The sequence below is a fragment of the Diplotaxodon limnothrissa genome, linkage group LG8 (genome assembly GCF_057381915.1).
Source record: "Diplotaxodon limnothrissa isolate DT_005_m linkage group LG8, D_limnothrissa_male_GT1.1, whole genome shotgun sequence".
NCBI lineage: Eukaryota > Metazoa > Chordata > Actinopteri > Cichliformes > Cichlidae > Diplotaxodon > Diplotaxodon limnothrissa.
The window spans coordinates 28,095,615-28,113,855 of NC_140603.1; the positions used below are offsets into that span (position 1 = coordinate 28,095,615).

Sequence of the window (18,241 nt, forward strand, 5' to 3'; positions counted from 1 at the left end):
CTCCTTACATCCTTTCATCTTCACTGAACATAATCAACAGTACACAAAGTTAATATCAGTAACACTGCATTGCCACTGGGAGCATGTTTCTATGGTAACATTGGCATTTCGGTTTGTGACTTGACTCTTAAGCCCTGGCACACATACACTGTAATTGTTGCTTCATAGCTGGCTGGTGGCTGATGGCCATGCCAGGTGTGCAGTTGTCTAGATCCCCTTCAAATATCAGTCACTTCAGTCCTGCACTCTACGGTTGAGAATATCAGGAACTGCCCACTTTGCCTCTGTAAAGGGTTATTTCTCTTGTTGTCACTAGAAGTTCCCGGTAGTTTCTTCTGTTGAGTCACCACCGTAGTGTCTTTATAATATTTTATTGCATATTTGTTGATCCAGATAGAGGAGTGCTAAGTTATCAGCTAACGCAAGCAAGCTGAATCGAAAAGCTGTATGGGTGCATCACCAAGACAGAAACGTATTAAATAATAATAACAAACAGCACAAATGTGGTTGAAAGGTCACATTCAGTGGTTTAAACTGACAGAGGTGAGGCCTAGCAGACAGCTATAGGCTCTGGTTACCTGACTCAGCATCCACTTATCAGTCAAAGCAGAAGCCCCGCTAAAAAATATAGTTTTGGAACTAAATACACACTGAAATTGTGAGTTAAATAATGTCACCCTGTGGAGTTACACGAAAGTGAAACTGCTGGCGAGCGGTTGATGGAGGTTGCTGGCTGTTGCTACTGTAAATGAGATCAGTCACAAAAAAGGTTGCTGCATCAAATATCTCCTTGTTATTGTTTTGGTTGCTACAGACCGGAAGGCGAGACTGCTCACCTGCAAAATAAAAGCTGTGTCTTATCTCAGAGAGCAACATGCTGCAAAAGATGCCAGTTTTACTTTGAGGATGAATTTGTTGCACTTTTTTTTTTAGTTGGAGATAAGTTGGTGTCTTCCATACAAACTACAGGGGACGGTGGCAACCAGTTGCAACCAAAGCAACTCTAAAGAGGCTTTTGGGGCAGAACCTCTTGGGAACTAATCTCACCTACTGACAGCAAACAAGCTCTCACCAACTGGTTGGGGGGACACACATTTTTTCCTAGCAGCTGCTTATCATCAGGGGACTGACTGGTCTTTAGGCCCCTGTGGATGAGGTTTTCACAGCTACCAGTGGTTGCCCGGCAGTTGCCAACTGGTTGCTAACTATCTGACTGGAGCTTTAGCTATAGAGACCAAAACGTTTCTTTGCAGCAGGCTATAAACATGTTTATTTGGCTGTAAAGTTGGGAGAGTCTATGGAGACTGACTCATTTTTGGAGCAGAGTTTTTGGACGTTTTCCATGAACTAAAAGAAGCTTTTTTGTGTGTTTTCAGATGATTCTGATAGTTTTTAGATTTGTTTATTTAGTTATTAGGATAGAAAAATTCCCAACCCATAAAATAATTGGAAGATAAGTCAAAGAGTTTAAAAATGTTGTAAGTGTCAGTCAGTCTCTGTTTTCTGTCACATTGCCAACTTGAGACTTTGTAATTAAACCAGACCAGCGTGAGTCCTGTGCAACTGTGAAAATAAACATTCCTCTTACACGATTAGCTCCAGGCAGCTGCAGCATTTTATATTTCTTGCACAGAAGTCGAGCAAATGATGCAATTACAGTGATTGAGTGGTTTGTGCGCTACTTGCCAAGTTCCCACAATAACAAGTTCTGTAATTTTAACGTTTCCCTCTCTCTGTCATCCTAACAGCCGCTCTTCTCTTTTCTTCCAGGGCTGAAAAAACAGAAGTGCTGAGTGAAGATCTGCTGCAGGTACTAATGAGTCTTCATCGAATCTGTGTGTTTGTGCGAATGCTTTTCCTCTTTGGCTCGATAGTCACTGCTTCTCACAAGAAAAATCTCACAAGAAAAATCATTAGTGGAGCAAAATATTCAGCATGCATGAATTTTTTTTTTATATATTTTGTTATTTTTAATGGCTTTCTGAACTGCCTTCGGGCAACATTAACGAACGCTGAAATTGAACCTCTTTGCGAGACAAAAAGCGAAACGTCCTCGCTGATTGATTTGGGGTGCGATATTGTAATTGATCAGATTAATGATGCTCTGAGTGGCAGACACATCGCTTCCACTCAGCTGGTTTAATAATGAAATGAGACGCATTGAAGCCCAACAGGTAATGGTGCGGCGTCATTCACACCAACTGAGAATGATGTTGTTTTATTGGGGGAAAAGCTCTGATGGAAAGATGGAGTTTCTATTTTTAAATCTAACCCTGTTCTGGGTTGAGGTTTGAGTGCATGTCTGTAACTGAAGCTGACACAAGCTGTGCATTAGTGGAAGGAGCTCACAGTGTGTGCATGGTTCTGGCTGAGGCCTGTGCCCTGACTTTTCTGTCTTCCTTCCCTTCTGTGTGTGTTTCAGGTGGAGAAACGTCTGGAGCTGGTGAAGCAGGTTTCCCACAGCACACACAAGAAGCTGACCGCCTGTCTGCAGGGCCAGCAGGGCGTGGACGTGGACAAGAAGTCTGTCAGGTCACCCTCGGTGAGAGAAAATAAACACTACAAATCTGATAAAACCTTTTCTGTCATCTGGTATTTTAGCTGAGCTGTACCGTACCAGTGTGGGCTTGTGTGCTGATCAAGGTACAAATCACATGATCTACAACCATATACATTTTTTTTTACAGCCTTAGTATTTTGGCCATGTTAGGTTGGAGCCATAAATATGATGGAGTAGGTTTACACATTTGCCTAACCAATAAACGATCACTGGGAGGTCCAATCCTCAGAGAAGACGTGAATCTTTTTATAACTCATCCAAAAGTCCAACAACGACGGGACTTAGAAGAAACGTGAAGAAGAAACTGATTGCTCATTTGACACCTTTCTTCATATCCTACTGACGAATCTCACGTAGGGCAGCTTCTGTAGGCAGCTTTAGTCTGCATACATTTAATGGTTATCTGCAGGCCACTTTGCAACCCACTTCCACCTTCTACCTAGCTCATCCTTTCATGCTGGTTAATTCAGTGGCACATCTGCTGTCATTCATGCCTGCTCTGTTCTGTGTCGTGGTCTTGCTGCTGGTCTCTCTGCCTCTGGCTTTACATTTATGTATATGAAAGGGCAGAGAGGTGGTAAGAATTTGGGTATCACTGACCAGTGACAGCAAAGAACACTGTTGACGGACATATGACAAGTTGGTAAATGCGTTAGAGGGTTACCTAGGCAACCGTGGGTCTGGAATGTCCACTAGTGACCGATGGTTAGTAACACAAGAAAAGCAAATCGAGGCCTGTGTGTACGCTCAAATGAATTGAATAAATCGATCAATAGTTGTTATACTGCAGTGAAGTTTATGCGGTTAAATCTTAGTATACAAAGTAAAATGTTCCAGGATTGGTGTAAACAGCAGACTTATCTGCCCTCTGGGCATGTTTTACGCTTTATTTCTACAGTCAGAGCATGCTGCTGCTCTTCATTTGTCTTATTGATTTGTTTTAAAAACATTGCATGCTAATCAGCAGCAGCCACAACTTAATATTTATTGTTATATTTTAATGGAATAGAATGAAAATGAATCATTTTCTACCTATCCAGTTTTTCTTCATTGTGCTCTCAGTAATTTCATAACAACTCAGACTAAAGGTTTTCCTAATGACAAATTAAATTTTAAGACTTTCAGAGAGGACAGAAGGACACTGACAGGTGATTAGCAACGATATTGGAAAGCATGTTTCATCCTCCAGTAAATGTTTAAAAAAACAGACAGAGAAAATATTTTCCTGCAAACCAAGAGACTGAGTGACAAAATATTCAAGTGCTGCACAATAATGTGCCATTTGTGTTGTGGAAAGTTAATCTTTTTAATCCTTCACTGGATTAAAAATGTTTTCATCCTAAAGCTTAGAGGAGCCTGAGATGAAGATGTTTTAAGATGGAACCAAGACAGTAACTCGTGAGAAGGCCAAGGAAAAAAAGAGAGAAAAATAAGCTTTTTTAAAATTCATTAATTAAAAATAAAATACAAGTTTGAAAAAGTGATGAACTGATGTGACATGAGCACGTGTTTTAACTTCTGGTACTTATATTAAAGATAATTTATAATCTTCGTATGCTTTTATGATGTTTTCTCTGTGTTTGTGGTTTTATTTATGAACTGCAGCTGATTCATCGACTGTTTGTGTTTCTGTGCAGAAAAAGCTTCCGCTCGCAACGCTAGCACAATGTATGGTGGAGGGGGCAGCTGTGCTCGGAGACGAGTCTCTGCTAGGGTAAACACACGCGCACACACACACACACACACACACACACACACACACACACACACACACACACACAGTAATTTACATTATTGTTGATCATCGATGAGATTGGAAACATTTTCTTTGGAAAGGCTGATGCAGAGAGGAACATTTTTATGACCCAGAACTGATTTGCTTTTCACATCCCGAGTATAATAATAATATCTGTAATGATATATAATGACATTCTTTAGAAGTCACCTCGTTGGTGCAAAAATAGTATTTTATGCCTGTCAGACGGCTTCAACTAAAGAAATGGGAAGAAATTATGTGCTTTTGCAACAAACAAGGTTCTTTGCTAGTTAATAATTGTTTATTATGTGCAGATACAACACTGGTTTAATGTCTGAGTTGCATTTTTATTGCTTGATTGAGTCATGAGTCACTTTAAGTGACTTAAAACAACAATTTGAAAATGGTTAGGTACAAGAACTGTACTGAGCATGAGTGAAAAAGCAGCCAGTGTCCAACTACAGATATTATAGAAGCAAACTATAAAGAAATGAGTTTTTCACAGTGATTCAAGAGAAACCTCAATATTACAAACCAGGAAGCGAGCTGTAACACTGACTGACCTGCGTATGTTGCACTCGGTGAATCCGCTGTGATATTTCCTGTTGCAGAAAGATGCTGAAGCTCTGCGGCGACACGCAGGAAAAGCTCGCTCAGGAGCTCATCTTGTTCGAGCTCACCATCGAGAGGGACGTGACCGAACCCTTGTACGAGCTCGCAGAGGTACAGAAACAATGCCGTGCGACTAACTGTTTAATAAATGAGCTCCAGTCACATTAACAGCAGTAACAGCAAGCATCTGATTAGAAAAGGAGTCCAAAATGCGTCCTGGTAAGAAAAAGTGGAAATATAATTGTGATATGATTATAGAGCATCTGAAATTCAACAGGGCAGAAAAACATTATAAAAATGGTTTATTTTTCATTATTTTTTTAATAGAAAAATAGAAAAGAAGGAAAGGGGGCGACAAGTAATTCACACGAGGTATGAGCTGTTTCAGCATGACAGGACTGTTGTGTAGTTTTGCTCATTAAGGTGCCCTGTATCTATGAATAAAATACTTTGAAGTGATAAAAAGTTAGAAACTGATAGCAAGAAGATTGGAGCTTCCTGCCTCCAGTCCCCAAACACGGGACTTCTCTGATGAACTCTACTTATTGCTCTGCAAATTAGCCAGTAAGCTAATCTCCATGAGAATGAGAAAGTGCTGCCCAGACTGATTCTGCTGCTACAGGTGCAAAGCCTCACAATACTGAGGCTGTTTGTTGTCCTCTTTCACACTAACACAGCAGACTGAAGGAAAATCTCTGCTCTGTCCTCTCAGGTGGAAATCCCAAATATCCAGAAACAAAGGAAACATTTAGCGAAGCTGGTCCTGGACATGGATTCTGCACGCACACGGTGAGTGTGTTTCTCTGTGTGTGAGTGTGTGTGAGAGAGAGGCTTGGCTGTTATCGGAGAAACTCCATCAGCTGTGAATGGACTGGCTGTGCAGCTTCCCACTGAATGTCACTGGGATTTTGTTGCACACCGTGACGCCGCCGTCTGTCTCACACCGCAGACTGCTGCCCGTGTGTGAAAACCTCACTTTAAACCAGACTGTCCTTTTTTTCTGTAACGAACACACTCAGTGTGGACCTTCATACTGATGTCTGTAGCTGTTACACTCGTGCTTCAAATACCACAGACCACTGGCTGATTCCTCCTCACACTTCCTGCTAAACAGATTGTGTATCAGTGTGAAGGTGTTTAGAGCAATAGGCTCAAACACTGAAATGAAACCTTTACTTCCTGAGCTGCTGTAGAAGCGGACTTTTATTTTGAGGGTGCTGTTTATTATTTTTGACTAGAACTAAATGCTAGAGGACAAAATTGGATAGAGGCTTTCTAAGCCTGATTTTATGGCTGTGTTGACATAGGAGTGCTTTATATCAGATTATAAAATTAGAGAACGGATGTAGCTTCCTGCAGTCTTTCTAATAGTCAGCAGGGGGCGACTCCCCTGGTCACAAAAAGACATTTGTTGTATAGAAGTCTACGGGAAAGCAACCATAGACTCCCTTGATCTGTGACTCAGGAATTGTTTTCCTGATTAGTTTATGGATTTAAATAATTCCTTTATTTACAGTCCAATGAGATACAAAAGCAACTTCTCCTTAGAAACTTGGTAAACTAATTAAAATTTAAAAAAAATATAAAATATCTGCCAATATAGCTCATTAGTGTAAATTGTTGAAGATGAGGCTGTGATTGTGAGCTTTATCGGCTGCAGTGAGATAGTCCAAACATGATGGGCTCATTAAGCGCTCGTATGTCTCTGGGTGTTCGCGAGGAGGGGTTCAGATGTGTGATGCACGTGTGGGGTTCACACAGATACTGGTGGCTTTGCTGAGGCGGCGTGTGTTGTAAATGTCCTCCATGTACTTCGATGATCTTCTGGGCTCTTGATGCATTTTGACACTACTGTCTTAATAAGAACAACATCATTTTCAGTTTTTAAATTATGGTCCCCATTAGTGTCCAGAAAGGCAGTAAAGCAAGGTATGTCCACGATATGAGCATGGACTGTCCCGCGGTTTCTTGCGCGTGATGTTTGGTTTCAAAAAGCTAAGGTGGCAGCTGTTCGAGGCTTCGCAAACGTGGCCTCTTAAACCAATCGATTGCATCCAGCTTTAATATATACACATGCATTAATAACTCACCACATAATCCGTTTTACTCTGCAGAGGATCGGTCTGATGTCTCACAGCTGCACTGGCTTTGTAACTTTGAGGGTTTTTATGCAGCTATTTCTTAACTTCAGTTAACTTTCAGGTAAATTTAACTTTTAATGGTGTCTAGCTGATGCAGAATAAAGTCAGTAGTGCCTGATCCTGTTTGAAACGTGCAATTGCCACAGTTTCTTTCAGCTGATTCACTGCCATTTTGAGCAGTGACATGCCGGCCAGTTCTTTAGTGACCCAAATCTAAAGCAATTTTTCCCATTATGCTGCCGTGTGCTGAGCTCCTCTGGCAGTTCTACACATTATCTACACTGACAGACAGATGGATGGAGGGGGAAGAGGAGAGTCTGAGAGCAATACTTAAAAGACAAAACAGCTTAAGCTGAATAAATGAGGGTATATAGAAAGACAAGTGTTAGTATTTTGTCAGCCACAGACTTAATCCATTGCCTTCAACAGTTTGATTTGTTTATGTGAGTCACTTTGTTAAAGTAGCTGTCAGGTCTCGCTGTCAACGCTTTTCTCACTCGGGAACAAAAGTCTAGATCTGCTAAAGGCAAAGAAAAATGCCTTCTAACAGTTTAACATGCTGCCCTAAAAAAATCCTGACTACTTTTGTGACTCAAATTCACTTCTTACTGAAACCTACCTTCTGCTCACAGGTACACTCAGTCTACCAAATCTTCTGGACTGTCCAGCAACCTGCAGCCAACAGGAGCCAAGGCCGACCACCTCAGGGAAGAGATGGAGGAGGCAGCCAACCGCATGGAGATCTGTCGAGTCAGTGATCACTGTTGTTATATGTATCAAGTAGATTGTTGTCATCTTTTTTTTGTTGATGTTTTTGTAAAGTGAACCTACAAGGATATTTATAAATGTCCTGAAATAGCCCATTCTTGCTTCCAAGAGTGTTCAAGCTTCCACATCCTGCATGTGCATATACATCCTTTTAACGGACCGTTTGACCTATTATGTGCACAATATACAGGAAACAAGGAAATCATGTGTAATTACTACAATAAGCAATGACTCGCGTCATTATAGGCATCCTAGTCAGCCATGATATGTTATCTCTCGTAGACAAGAAAGGCAAAAGTTTTGTGAAATTTGTCATTTATGAAATTACAAAACCAAAATAGAGTTTTTGGGCTTTTTTGGCTCAGCACAGTTTGGCGCTTTACCTGATTGGTATTCTAACGCTGCACAAATGTGTGTAACTGAATCTGATATGAGGTGAGAACAGACAAACTTTCCACTTTCAGCAGAAGAATATAGAACAAAATTTTTCAAACTTTGAGCAAATAGAAGAAAGAGGAGAGTTTTTTTTAACCTAACTTCTATACATACAGATATGAGCACTTTTAGCTATTAGCTGGCTTCAAGTAGCCATAAATTAGTGTGAAGTTCTGGGTTTAGGTATTCCCAAAAATATGAGAGTACTTTGATTATATTAATAATTATTTTAAACACTTTTTGAAGCATATATTTTGATTTGTATCAGTGTATCTAATGGCATTAATAATGGCTCTTTCTCAGCTACATTAATTGAGTTGCCATGCTTTCTAAGGACTCTTTAATGTGACAGTATATCAAATGATAATAATAATAATACACCTGCTCTAAATAGACAAAAGTTTGAACTACAAAAACACATTTTTCAGACTGTTACATGCCTTGTGTCTCTTTTTGTTTTTCATGCGTTCTATGTTTCAAAATGTGTTTTCAGGATCAGTTATCAGCAGACATGTACAGTTTTGTGGCCAAAGAAATTGACTATGCAAGCTACTTCCAGACAGTAAGTGCACTCACGTCTCTAAAACAGACAAAAAAGAAAAAGAAACACACTCTACAGATTGCCTTTTTCTGTCTGTCTCTGTCTAGCTGATAGAAGTCCAGGCAGAGTACCACAGAAAGTCATTAGAGCTGCTTCAGAGTGTTCTGCCTCAGATCAAAGCTCATCAGGGTGAGTCTCAGACCAACATGCTGCAGTCTTATTTTGTTATTCTTTCTCTCTAACTGCTTACATTTGCCTCTGCTGTAGTCCATATTACAGCGACAATGGGTAAACACAATGTGTCGGGCTGTACAAATGAAAGTGGTGCTTTATCCTTTCAAGTGCTTTTATCACCCATTTACCTACATTGTGTTTTCTGGTTTGACGCTGCTGAGAATTTCTTTATAACATTAACTGAAGTTATTTCATGCCTGATGGAAGTTGTAGTGTCGCCCCATTCACTTCACATATACCACTAAACATGAAGAATTTAAATTTTTTTAAATTGTTACATTTAATTGTTAATTGTTACATTTCTGATGATACACTTTACAGTGTTTTGCTTTAATAGAAACCAAAATGTCCAATCTGGAGCAGAAACCTGATTTGATGATATGCATGTGTTTCCTTTCACAATAAAAGCCCTAGACATAGAGACAAGAAACTAACAAAAAGCAAAAACTAGACAAAAATCAGCCAGGAGGGATAAAGAGGGAAAATTTTCCTGCTGTCACTTTGATTTGCACCAAAGCAGCGGAAATGGGTCCACAGTGGTTTATTCTTCCTAAGTGGACAGATTGGTGTCCCTGAAGTGTAACTGGCTTTGTGTTGTAATGCGATGATGAAGTGTTCCCTAACTTATTTTGAGCAGAGTAGTTTCTGTTGTTAAATTTGCTCCACAAAACACAGAACAGATAAGAAATAAGTCAACTACGTGTTAGTAGGTGCTAAACATATACAGTCGTGGCTGAAAAGTCACAGGAGACGAAATGAGCAAATCAGAGAGAATCAAAGGTAAAATAAGTCTGGTTTTAAACGACTCAATGGAGGGAAAAGAACTTGTAAAACTCAAGCAACAACATAATTGTGACTATCAGGTGTAGTTTAATAACTTAAATTAGTACTGTAATGCACTTGATTACTACATAACAGGAAAATGTAATGTGATTACAGTAATTGTGTGTGAAACTCTGTGTTGTTTTCTGCAACATCATATTAAATCTTTATATATTGATAGAGTGGATGACCGAGTGATTGAGTCATGTTATCCATGAATGTGTTTTTGTTAGCGCAGTTTGTCATTTTACCAGTAAAATATGTCAAATAACTGTTGTCTCTGTTAACTACGGCATTCACAGTATAACTCTGTAATGGTATGGTTGGAAACTATTGCATATAGTGAAAACCTTGCATTTGTTTTGGCATCGCTTTGCAGTCTGGAAAAAAATTATTTGATAAACTCTGAATCGCTGCAGTCATAAGATCATAAAAGCAGAGCTGCTGCAGAATGATCTGGGCATTTGTGTGTGAATAACTGTAAGTGTGTGTGTGTGTGTGTGTGTTTTCACAGAGACCTGGGTGGAGAAACCGTGTTACGGGAAGCCATTAGAGGAGCACTTAGCGCTCAGCGGGAGAGATATTGCCTTTCCCATTGAGGCCTGTGTGACCATGCTGCTGGAGTGTGGCATGCAGGAGGAGGTAAACAAACCGGTCGCTTTTCACACGACACACAAGAAACACATTTATGGGTGTGAAATGTTGCAGAGGTCACCGCAGAGATGAAGTCAGTCTTAATTACCAGAGGGAAATCTAATCGGGGGCCAAGCCTGAAACGAATAATCAGCTGGAACATTAAACTAATGCTCACACATTAATACATCCATAGGTATAATTGAGTAATGTCATATGTCTGAAAAGCAACTGATTCAGTGGTTACAGGATCGGCTTTTTGCAGAATTTGTGTTGCTGTTGGCTTTATGAAACCCAACATGAAGCAGCTGGAACAAGGTTTAACGCCGCCAAGTCCAAGTATATGGTTCTCTCAGCTGGAAAAGGATGTAGCACCCACTCCGAGTGCTGCTGCACCAAGTGGATCTCAGTGTCTTGTGAGGGAGAGTGGAGCAGGAGACTGACAGATGGATTGGTGCAGCAGAAATTGTATCCATCTGCTGTTGTGAACAACGAGCTGAGCATGAAAGCAAAACTGTGGATTTACCGGTCAATATCCATTCCTGTTCTCATCTATGACCATAAACTGTGGGTGGGTGACTCAAAAAAACAAGAGAAACTGCAGAGGCTGGCTTTGTAAGGGTGCTAAGGATGTCTGGGCTCTCACTTGGGCAGTACTCACACATGCCAGATGATTAGGGCTATTTAACTAACAACAATAGCTGCCTCAAGGTGTTTGTTATAGTAAGGTAAATAGAGTATTACAGAGAGAATCCCAAGGGTCAAATTATCCCCTAATGAGCAGCACTTGGCAAAAGTGGGAAGGAAGAACCCACTTTTAACTGGAAGAGACCTCCAGCAGTACCAGGCTCATGGAGGGTTAAATATGTGCTGTGACCTGCTGGATGGTGAGGGTGAAAGAAAAGAGTAAAGTGAGAATAAAGTGATACAGACAATCACTCACTCACAAGACAAACTAACTGAGCCATGCTAGCTGCAGGTTACGATATTTGTTCCTGTACAGCGAGGTGATCACATATCACTACGATCAATTTCTCCTTCGTTTTGATGGCAAACTGCACAAGCAACCACGTCACTTCCTGACTATGACATGACGTGATTTGGTTGAAAAGTTTAACTTTTCATTAAAACTACTAGAAACAAAGTGAAAACGTGACTCAAAAATTCTACAGGTAACCCATTAATTACATATCAGGTGTTAGGGGTAAAGCCTGTGTGTACACATACATTTCAAACCTGCCTTAGAGATTAGGGTCAGGAGCATTGAAAGGAACCAGCTGAGATGATTCAGGTAACTTCCTAATATGCCTCCTGGACACCTTCTCGACAAGGTCTTTCAAACATGTCTAAGCTTCAGAAGACCTCGCAGCAGCCCCAGCACAAGGTTTGGTTGTGTAGCAGCCAGGATTTGGACCCAAATGCACTCACAAATCCAGAAATGAATTCAAAATGCATCCTTAATCCTGGTGTTTTACAATACAGGGAAAGCCAAATTACATGCAGAGCAGGAAATTCAAACCACGCAAAAACTCAGTGAACACAAGGCAAGGAGACACAACCATCAGAGAGGGTAACATTAAAAACACACCAGGTAATTAGGGAGATGGGAAATACCAGGGAGCCCAGCTGCAACAAATCAGGTAAACTAGACAGGAAAAGCACAACAAAATACCAATGCACAAGACAAAGGCTACCAAAATAAAACAGGAAATAACTAAACAGAGGAACAGACGAATACTTAACAATACACGAGGAACAGCAGGGAGGCAGAGTAAACTGAACGGAGGACTAACATAGATAACTGGAACAAAACAGAAAAACACGACAACTAAGAAACAACATGAAGTGACTACAGAACAGAACTTAGAAGCCCAAAACTCAAAACTATGGGTCAACCACCCCACACCAGGGTGTTTTAGGAGGGTGTCAGTATCAAATGGAAGAAGCCTTTACTGCTCAGAGTGCTGCCCTGTGACTCAGATAAGAAGTAGAGCATAGATGGATGGATGAAATGGGAAATGACACCTTTAATTCTGAAAGCTGGACTTTTAATGTAGCATTTTACACTCTTCTGCTACTAAGAGAATCAGGCATTTGTAACACAAAATAAATTCAGCCTGTGTAATTCTCCTGCTGTTGGAGTTAAGTGACCTTGGCTTCGTTTCTGTGTCTCAGGGTTTGTTCAGAATCGCTCCCTCGGCCTCCAAACTCAAAAAGCTGAAGGCGTCTCTGGACTGCGGGGTTTTAGACGTGCAAGAATACTCCGCAGACCCACACGCCATCGCAGGTGAGCTATCAACAACACTGCCACATACCTAGACCTCCTCCCTGCCTCCTGGTTGTACATCATGTGTTCCCATGACAACTGATAATCCCTTGAAATTTGCCTCACAGGGGTAGATTTATGAGTTGGCCCCCGTTGGCTTGTTCGAGTCTAGTTTCTGTACATTTCTGTTATTTTCCTTATGCTGAGCTACCCTCCTGTTGTCAATGAATGAATATAATCATAATCAGGCTGCTCGCATCAAAGAAACATTTTTAATCCCTTCTGCTGCCTGTCTTTGTTTCTCCTGCTGCTGTTTGCAGTAAATTTCCTCTTAAAGGTTATTTTGCTGGTGTGACACAGGAACTTTAGGCTCGATTAGGATTCACTTTGCTTCTGTGGTCACTGCTCGCGTGTCTGCAGACAAAGCAAAGTGTTTTTCTTCCACTTTCAATAAACTATCCAAGAAATGCCCAGTGATAAATTCCAAATATAACTGGGATTAGTGTCAGACAGATTCTTCATCTTCTGGAGAGGATGCAACAAAAAACGTCTTTTTGTTTCTGTCACGTATTCGCTTTTAAAGCTGCACTGTGACAAACTACAAAAGAAAGAAAAGCTTTCAAGCTTTTATGATGCTGTTATTGATCTTTTTTTTTTTACTGCAGCAGCATATTGCTGTTGTCAGATGAAAACCATACATCTCCAAATGAAAAGCTTTTTACAAGCTGTGGAAAATATTTTTATCTTAAAAACAAGTGCATTTTTCTTAAAATTATCACACCGGCTGTTTTTCTATCGAAAAATAAAACTTAATGGTAAGCATCCTTTCAGCACAGAGAGGTGTCTCGCTAGTAATCTTTCTTTTATTTCTAAAATGACGAGGCTCTCAGTTATAATCATCTGCAGCATTTGTAGTAAATTATTTGTCAGTGTGTTTTCAAAAACATTTGTTTTATGTTCAGTGGCTTCTTTGGTTTTCTTTGCTGAGGAAACCGCCGTACTTTACGGATGTCCTTGTGTTTTTGGGTTGTTTTTTTGCAACAGAATATTGTAGCAAAAACGCAGTTTTTTATTTTTTGTATATAAGCCAGATCATTTAAGTCCTGTGTTTGTTCGCCTAGCTGTCGTACTACTGTTGGAAAATGTGTCTTAATTGTTTCATGACCAAACTATTAAATCTTTGCTTTTACAAACAAACTGAAAACCTCTCTGATGCACAGTGAAGATTTTAATTTCTCAGCCGAGTATGAAAGTCAGAAAAAAAGAGTCATTTTCAACCAGTGCAGAATAATGCAGCATTAAATCTCAATTTAACTCACAGCTCACCGGAGCATGTGGAGAAAATGTCCTATTCTGCGCTCTATTCCCCTTTAATGGTCCCATATTAAACTGGGTCAGCTCCACCAGCAAATTTAATTCGTCCCACTGTGGAGGAGGAGGTGGAAGCCCTGGTTCAGTGTAACTGCAGGTATTTATTTTGCACCATCAGTGCACCACCTATATGTATATGCATATGTATACACAGCTGTTTGTCGTCCATCCCTCTGGGGAATGGAAGCGGCAGGCCAAAGAGAGAAGACGACACGTCGCAGTGAAACCCGGTCAGCTGTGTCCTTCCTCATCAGTAAAGGAAAACTCAGTTCTGGTCAGACGGAAGCTCGATGTGGATTTGTGTAGTTTTACAGGATAGCTGCGTAGACCAGTGGGACTCATTTCTGAGCACTTGATGGGACAAACCGTGCACAGACAGACTTTTCACAGGCACATAAACTTTTTCTAGTCATGAAAACAATCATTTGATTTTGATTTTCTGTTCTGAATAAACATACTTGTGTTTGTAATTATGGAAAATCCCTCTGGCTTTTTGTCATGGGGACCAGAGTAATGGAGACTGCTGGCAAGGAAGGCCTTTCAGCCTGGAATTTGAATATATACACATCACATAAGATGTGCTCCTATATAAAGTGATTTAATCTGAAATCTAATGCCATTGTGCAGTGAGCTGCAGGAAATTACACTCACTCTCATGCAGTACATACGATCAGATCTGGGCTCGGCTGGATCAGACAGAGTCCACGCTGAAGCACTAATCATGGAGCAGATGGTTGCTTCAAAACGTTTATCATCTTTGTTTCTATTTCTTTGTTTGGTGGTTTGTTTATTTCTTGATAAACGTCTTTACTTTCTTCATTTCCTTCCTTGCCTGTTTGCGATCTTCTTTCCTTACTTGCTTCCTTTTACTTTCTTTCCCGCTTTTTCTCTTTGCTTCTCTATTTTCTTGTTTTGTTTCCATCTTTCTCCCTTTCTTTCTTTCCTTCTACGGTTGCTTCTATGTGCTGAAATACACGGGTGCAGACATGTATTTACCATGGTTCTTGCTGTGCTCTCTCCAGGTGCTTTGAAGTCCTACCTGCGCGAGCTCCCTGAACCATTAATGACCTTTGAACTCTACAATGACTGGATCCAAGCCTCAAAGTGTGTATCATCTCAGACCAATGTTGCCATCTTCGTGTTAAAGACATTTCTTCGACCTACTGTTGTTTTACAACCAATCTTTCATGTTGTCCTGCAGCATTCAAGATCAAGACAAGCGCCTGCAGGCTCTGTTCAATGCGTGTGAGAAACTCCCTTCAGCCAACAACACCAACTTTAAGTGAGTCAGCGTTTCCATGTTTCACTCCCCTCCTGGTTCTCTCTTTTTTCATATATTGGCCAAATAATCTGGTTAACCAGCTGAAACATCCCAGTCAGTCTCATTTTGGTTTTTTTAACTGCATATCGAAGGAATCAGGTCTATTTTCCGCCTTACCTCCTTATATAACTGCATATAAGACTGGCTGGCTCTGCCTATAAAGAGGAGTTCATTTAACTGAAGGAAACCACCAAAGACATGACAAAGTGACCTGATGGTCAGAAATAGCTGGGCCAAAATGTTCATATCATTGAGTCCCCAGTCTGTCACCTGTATCTTTGCTGACTGTCCCTGAGTGTTTCTGTTGCATCTGTAGTGTGTAAAATAAGTTCAAAGAGAAATCTTTAGAAAAACCTAAATCAAAATTGCTTTGCAAAATAAGCCAGCGCCAACAACTGCAGTTCCTCTAATGGCCACTTGAGGCAAATGCCAAAAGGCAGTCAGTCCCCACAGACTCTCATGTTAAAATGCCCAACTTTAAAGCAGGAATATGTTTACAATCAGCTGTGGTCTCAGGGCACAGTTTCCCTCAGTTATAAAAACTGTATGAGGGCAGCTCAGTGGTTTTAATTGGTGAGGAGTTGTTGCCAGTTGTTTTCTCCTGAGCCTCATGGCTGCTAATTAGTCAATGAACTGGACTTTTACAGTTGGTTTATGCCTTTTTTTATTATCCAACAAACTGTTTGACTTGTTGTGAAGAATAGACCATCCAAGACATTTGTGACTCACATATAGTTACTGAAATTCCAGTATATTTATGTGATTTAGGCTAATTAGCAGGTATGTGTGTTTATGTGTTGCACATATTTATGTAGATTTTATGAGTATGATTGCAGTTTGCATAAAAAAGCTAGTTATTGATAATTTAGAAGTGCAACTTATTGTCAAAATATGGTCACATCTGGCTCCAAATCACCATCATGGTGACCAAACACTTCCACAATGTATCACAGAGGCTAAGCCCATCTTTTTGGTACAGTCTAAGATCAATCCCCTCAAAATGCCCAAATTTAGAGCAGAAATAAGTGTCTTTGCCGCCAGTAACACATTTCTTTTACTGCTGTTTTAAGGCTTTAAGTTATGCACTATTGAGGATAACAGGTTGGGAGCATTTTGTTTAGACTAAACTAGAGTACACTAGACTATACTCTTCTTTGACCAGACCTAGTTTACTGTCACAGTGGCCAGTAAATGGGAGTGAACCCACAAGCAGACTCAAGTGGACACAGTGATAAGATTTAACAAACTGTATTGTTAGATTACAGAGAAATCGAAAAAACGTGATATGGGAACGTAGCGCGAGTGTGTGAAGTGGGGGCACTGTAGTTTCTAAACTAGAGATATATGACATACATCCTCAGTACGCTTGTGGCAAAAGAGGCAAAACCAAATATATTTTTGTAGCAGGCTGTGAAATATGCTTATTTCTCTTCTAAATAACACTGACAGGAGTCAACTGTTCAGAGGAGATGCAAAGGTTTTTGTTTCACACCTGTTTTTTAGCCGTGATTAGCATCTATTTTAATATCACTGTCTACCTGAACTAGCCAGCTTTAGTACTGGTTCAAATAAGGTCAGGTTCAGATTAATGAAAGCCGAGATGGTGGCAGCCAGACTATTAAACCAACAATCTGTGATTAGGCCTCCTTCTATCACTTCACTATTGGCAACAATATTTATTTATTTTGACACTGGAATAATGTTCCTCAGAAACTTGAGCGTGAACCAAAAACAATACAGATAATACCATTCTGTAGATCAGAGGGTAGCTGTGGAGTCGGGAGATAATAACTCGTAGCTATATCGCTTTACCTCTATTGATTCTCGAGGATTTTTCTTCTTTCATTTTCAGTCACTTCTTGGTATCTGTTTGCTTCCTGAAAGCTGAAAAATTATTTCCAGCTTTCAGGAGGCTGATTCATTGTGCGCTACTTATCACCACCTGCCAGAAAAGAGAAACTCTGACCTTTATGAAACAGTGTGGAGAAAGAGGCGTTGCATCCCAGGTGTTGGCTGCTGGATTAAATGCAGAATGCTGAAAGGCTTGTCTCCTGATCAAAAGAAGAAAGTGGAAAGGCCTGACAGAGAAAGGGAAGAGAGGAAGTGATGGTACAGAAATGAGGAGAGTGAGGTGCAGCGGCACTTGTCAGCATCATCATCGAATCGCACAAATGCGTCGTATTTTTAGATGGTGCTCCTCTGAAGAGACCTGTCAGGCCTGTCCAGATGATTGCTGTTTGCCGTGATGAGCGGCCTGATGTTCAGCTCTGGATGAGTCATTCAGCTCAGCTACAGACATCCACCAGCCCATCCATTTCTGAAAACATCAGACACAGAAATGGTTGGCTGCAATAATAAGCTTTGACTCAGTGTGGTTCGTGCATTCAGCAGGCACGCAGTTATCATTCAGACTGCAGCTGTAACACTACAGTATCTGCTGTTTGAAACTGACCGGAACATATTGGGATGGATGTAGCCATCATTATGTTTTTTTGAGCCAGAAGTGATCATATTTTGGAAGAGAGCGTGGACTGCTAACTTATCAGCAAATGCCAGCATGCAGGATACAGCTGTATCCATAAATGCGCAGAAACATGTATATAGGCTAATATAATGCTAATACACCAAAACTGAAACCCGCACAGAAACTCTTTAAGGTGCTCCAAAAGGCATCAAAACGAGGTCCAGCTTACAAAGTTGAAGGAGAGGTGGGGTTAGCACATCTCAGTTGGCTCCAGCTGCCTGTATCACAACCAGGTAGTGATGTGTCAGTCGCAAATG

At 40.6% G+C, this 18,241-nt stretch overlaps 1 protein-coding gene across 1 annotated transcript in view; it reads left to right on the plus strand.

Moving 5' to 3' along the window:
- The window catches only part of LOC146627098 (rho GTPase-activating protein 44-like), a 92,369-nt gene that overhangs the window by 57,571 nt on the left and 16,557 nt on the right, over positions 1-18,241 (plus strand). Inside the window, exons 2-13 of the mRNA XM_085361047.1 lie at positions 1,771-1,810; positions 2,423-2,542; positions 4,198-4,274; positions 4,928-5,039; positions 5,641-5,717; positions 7,702-7,819; positions 8,766-8,834; positions 8,921-9,002; positions 10,384-10,511; positions 12,678-12,789; positions 15,162-15,243; positions 15,341-15,421. Of these exons, the coding sequence (XP_085217173.1) occupies positions 1,771-1,810; positions 2,423-2,542; positions 4,198-4,274; positions 4,928-5,039; positions 5,641-5,717; positions 7,702-7,819; positions 8,766-8,834; positions 8,921-9,002; positions 10,384-10,511; positions 12,678-12,789; positions 15,162-15,243; positions 15,341-15,421 (1,098 nt within the window). The remainder of the gene's footprint in view (positions 1-1,770; positions 1,811-2,422; positions 2,543-4,197; positions 4,275-4,927; positions 5,040-5,640; positions 5,718-7,701; positions 7,820-8,765; positions 8,835-8,920; positions 9,003-10,383; positions 10,512-12,677; positions 12,790-15,161; positions 15,244-15,340; positions 15,422-18,241) is intronic.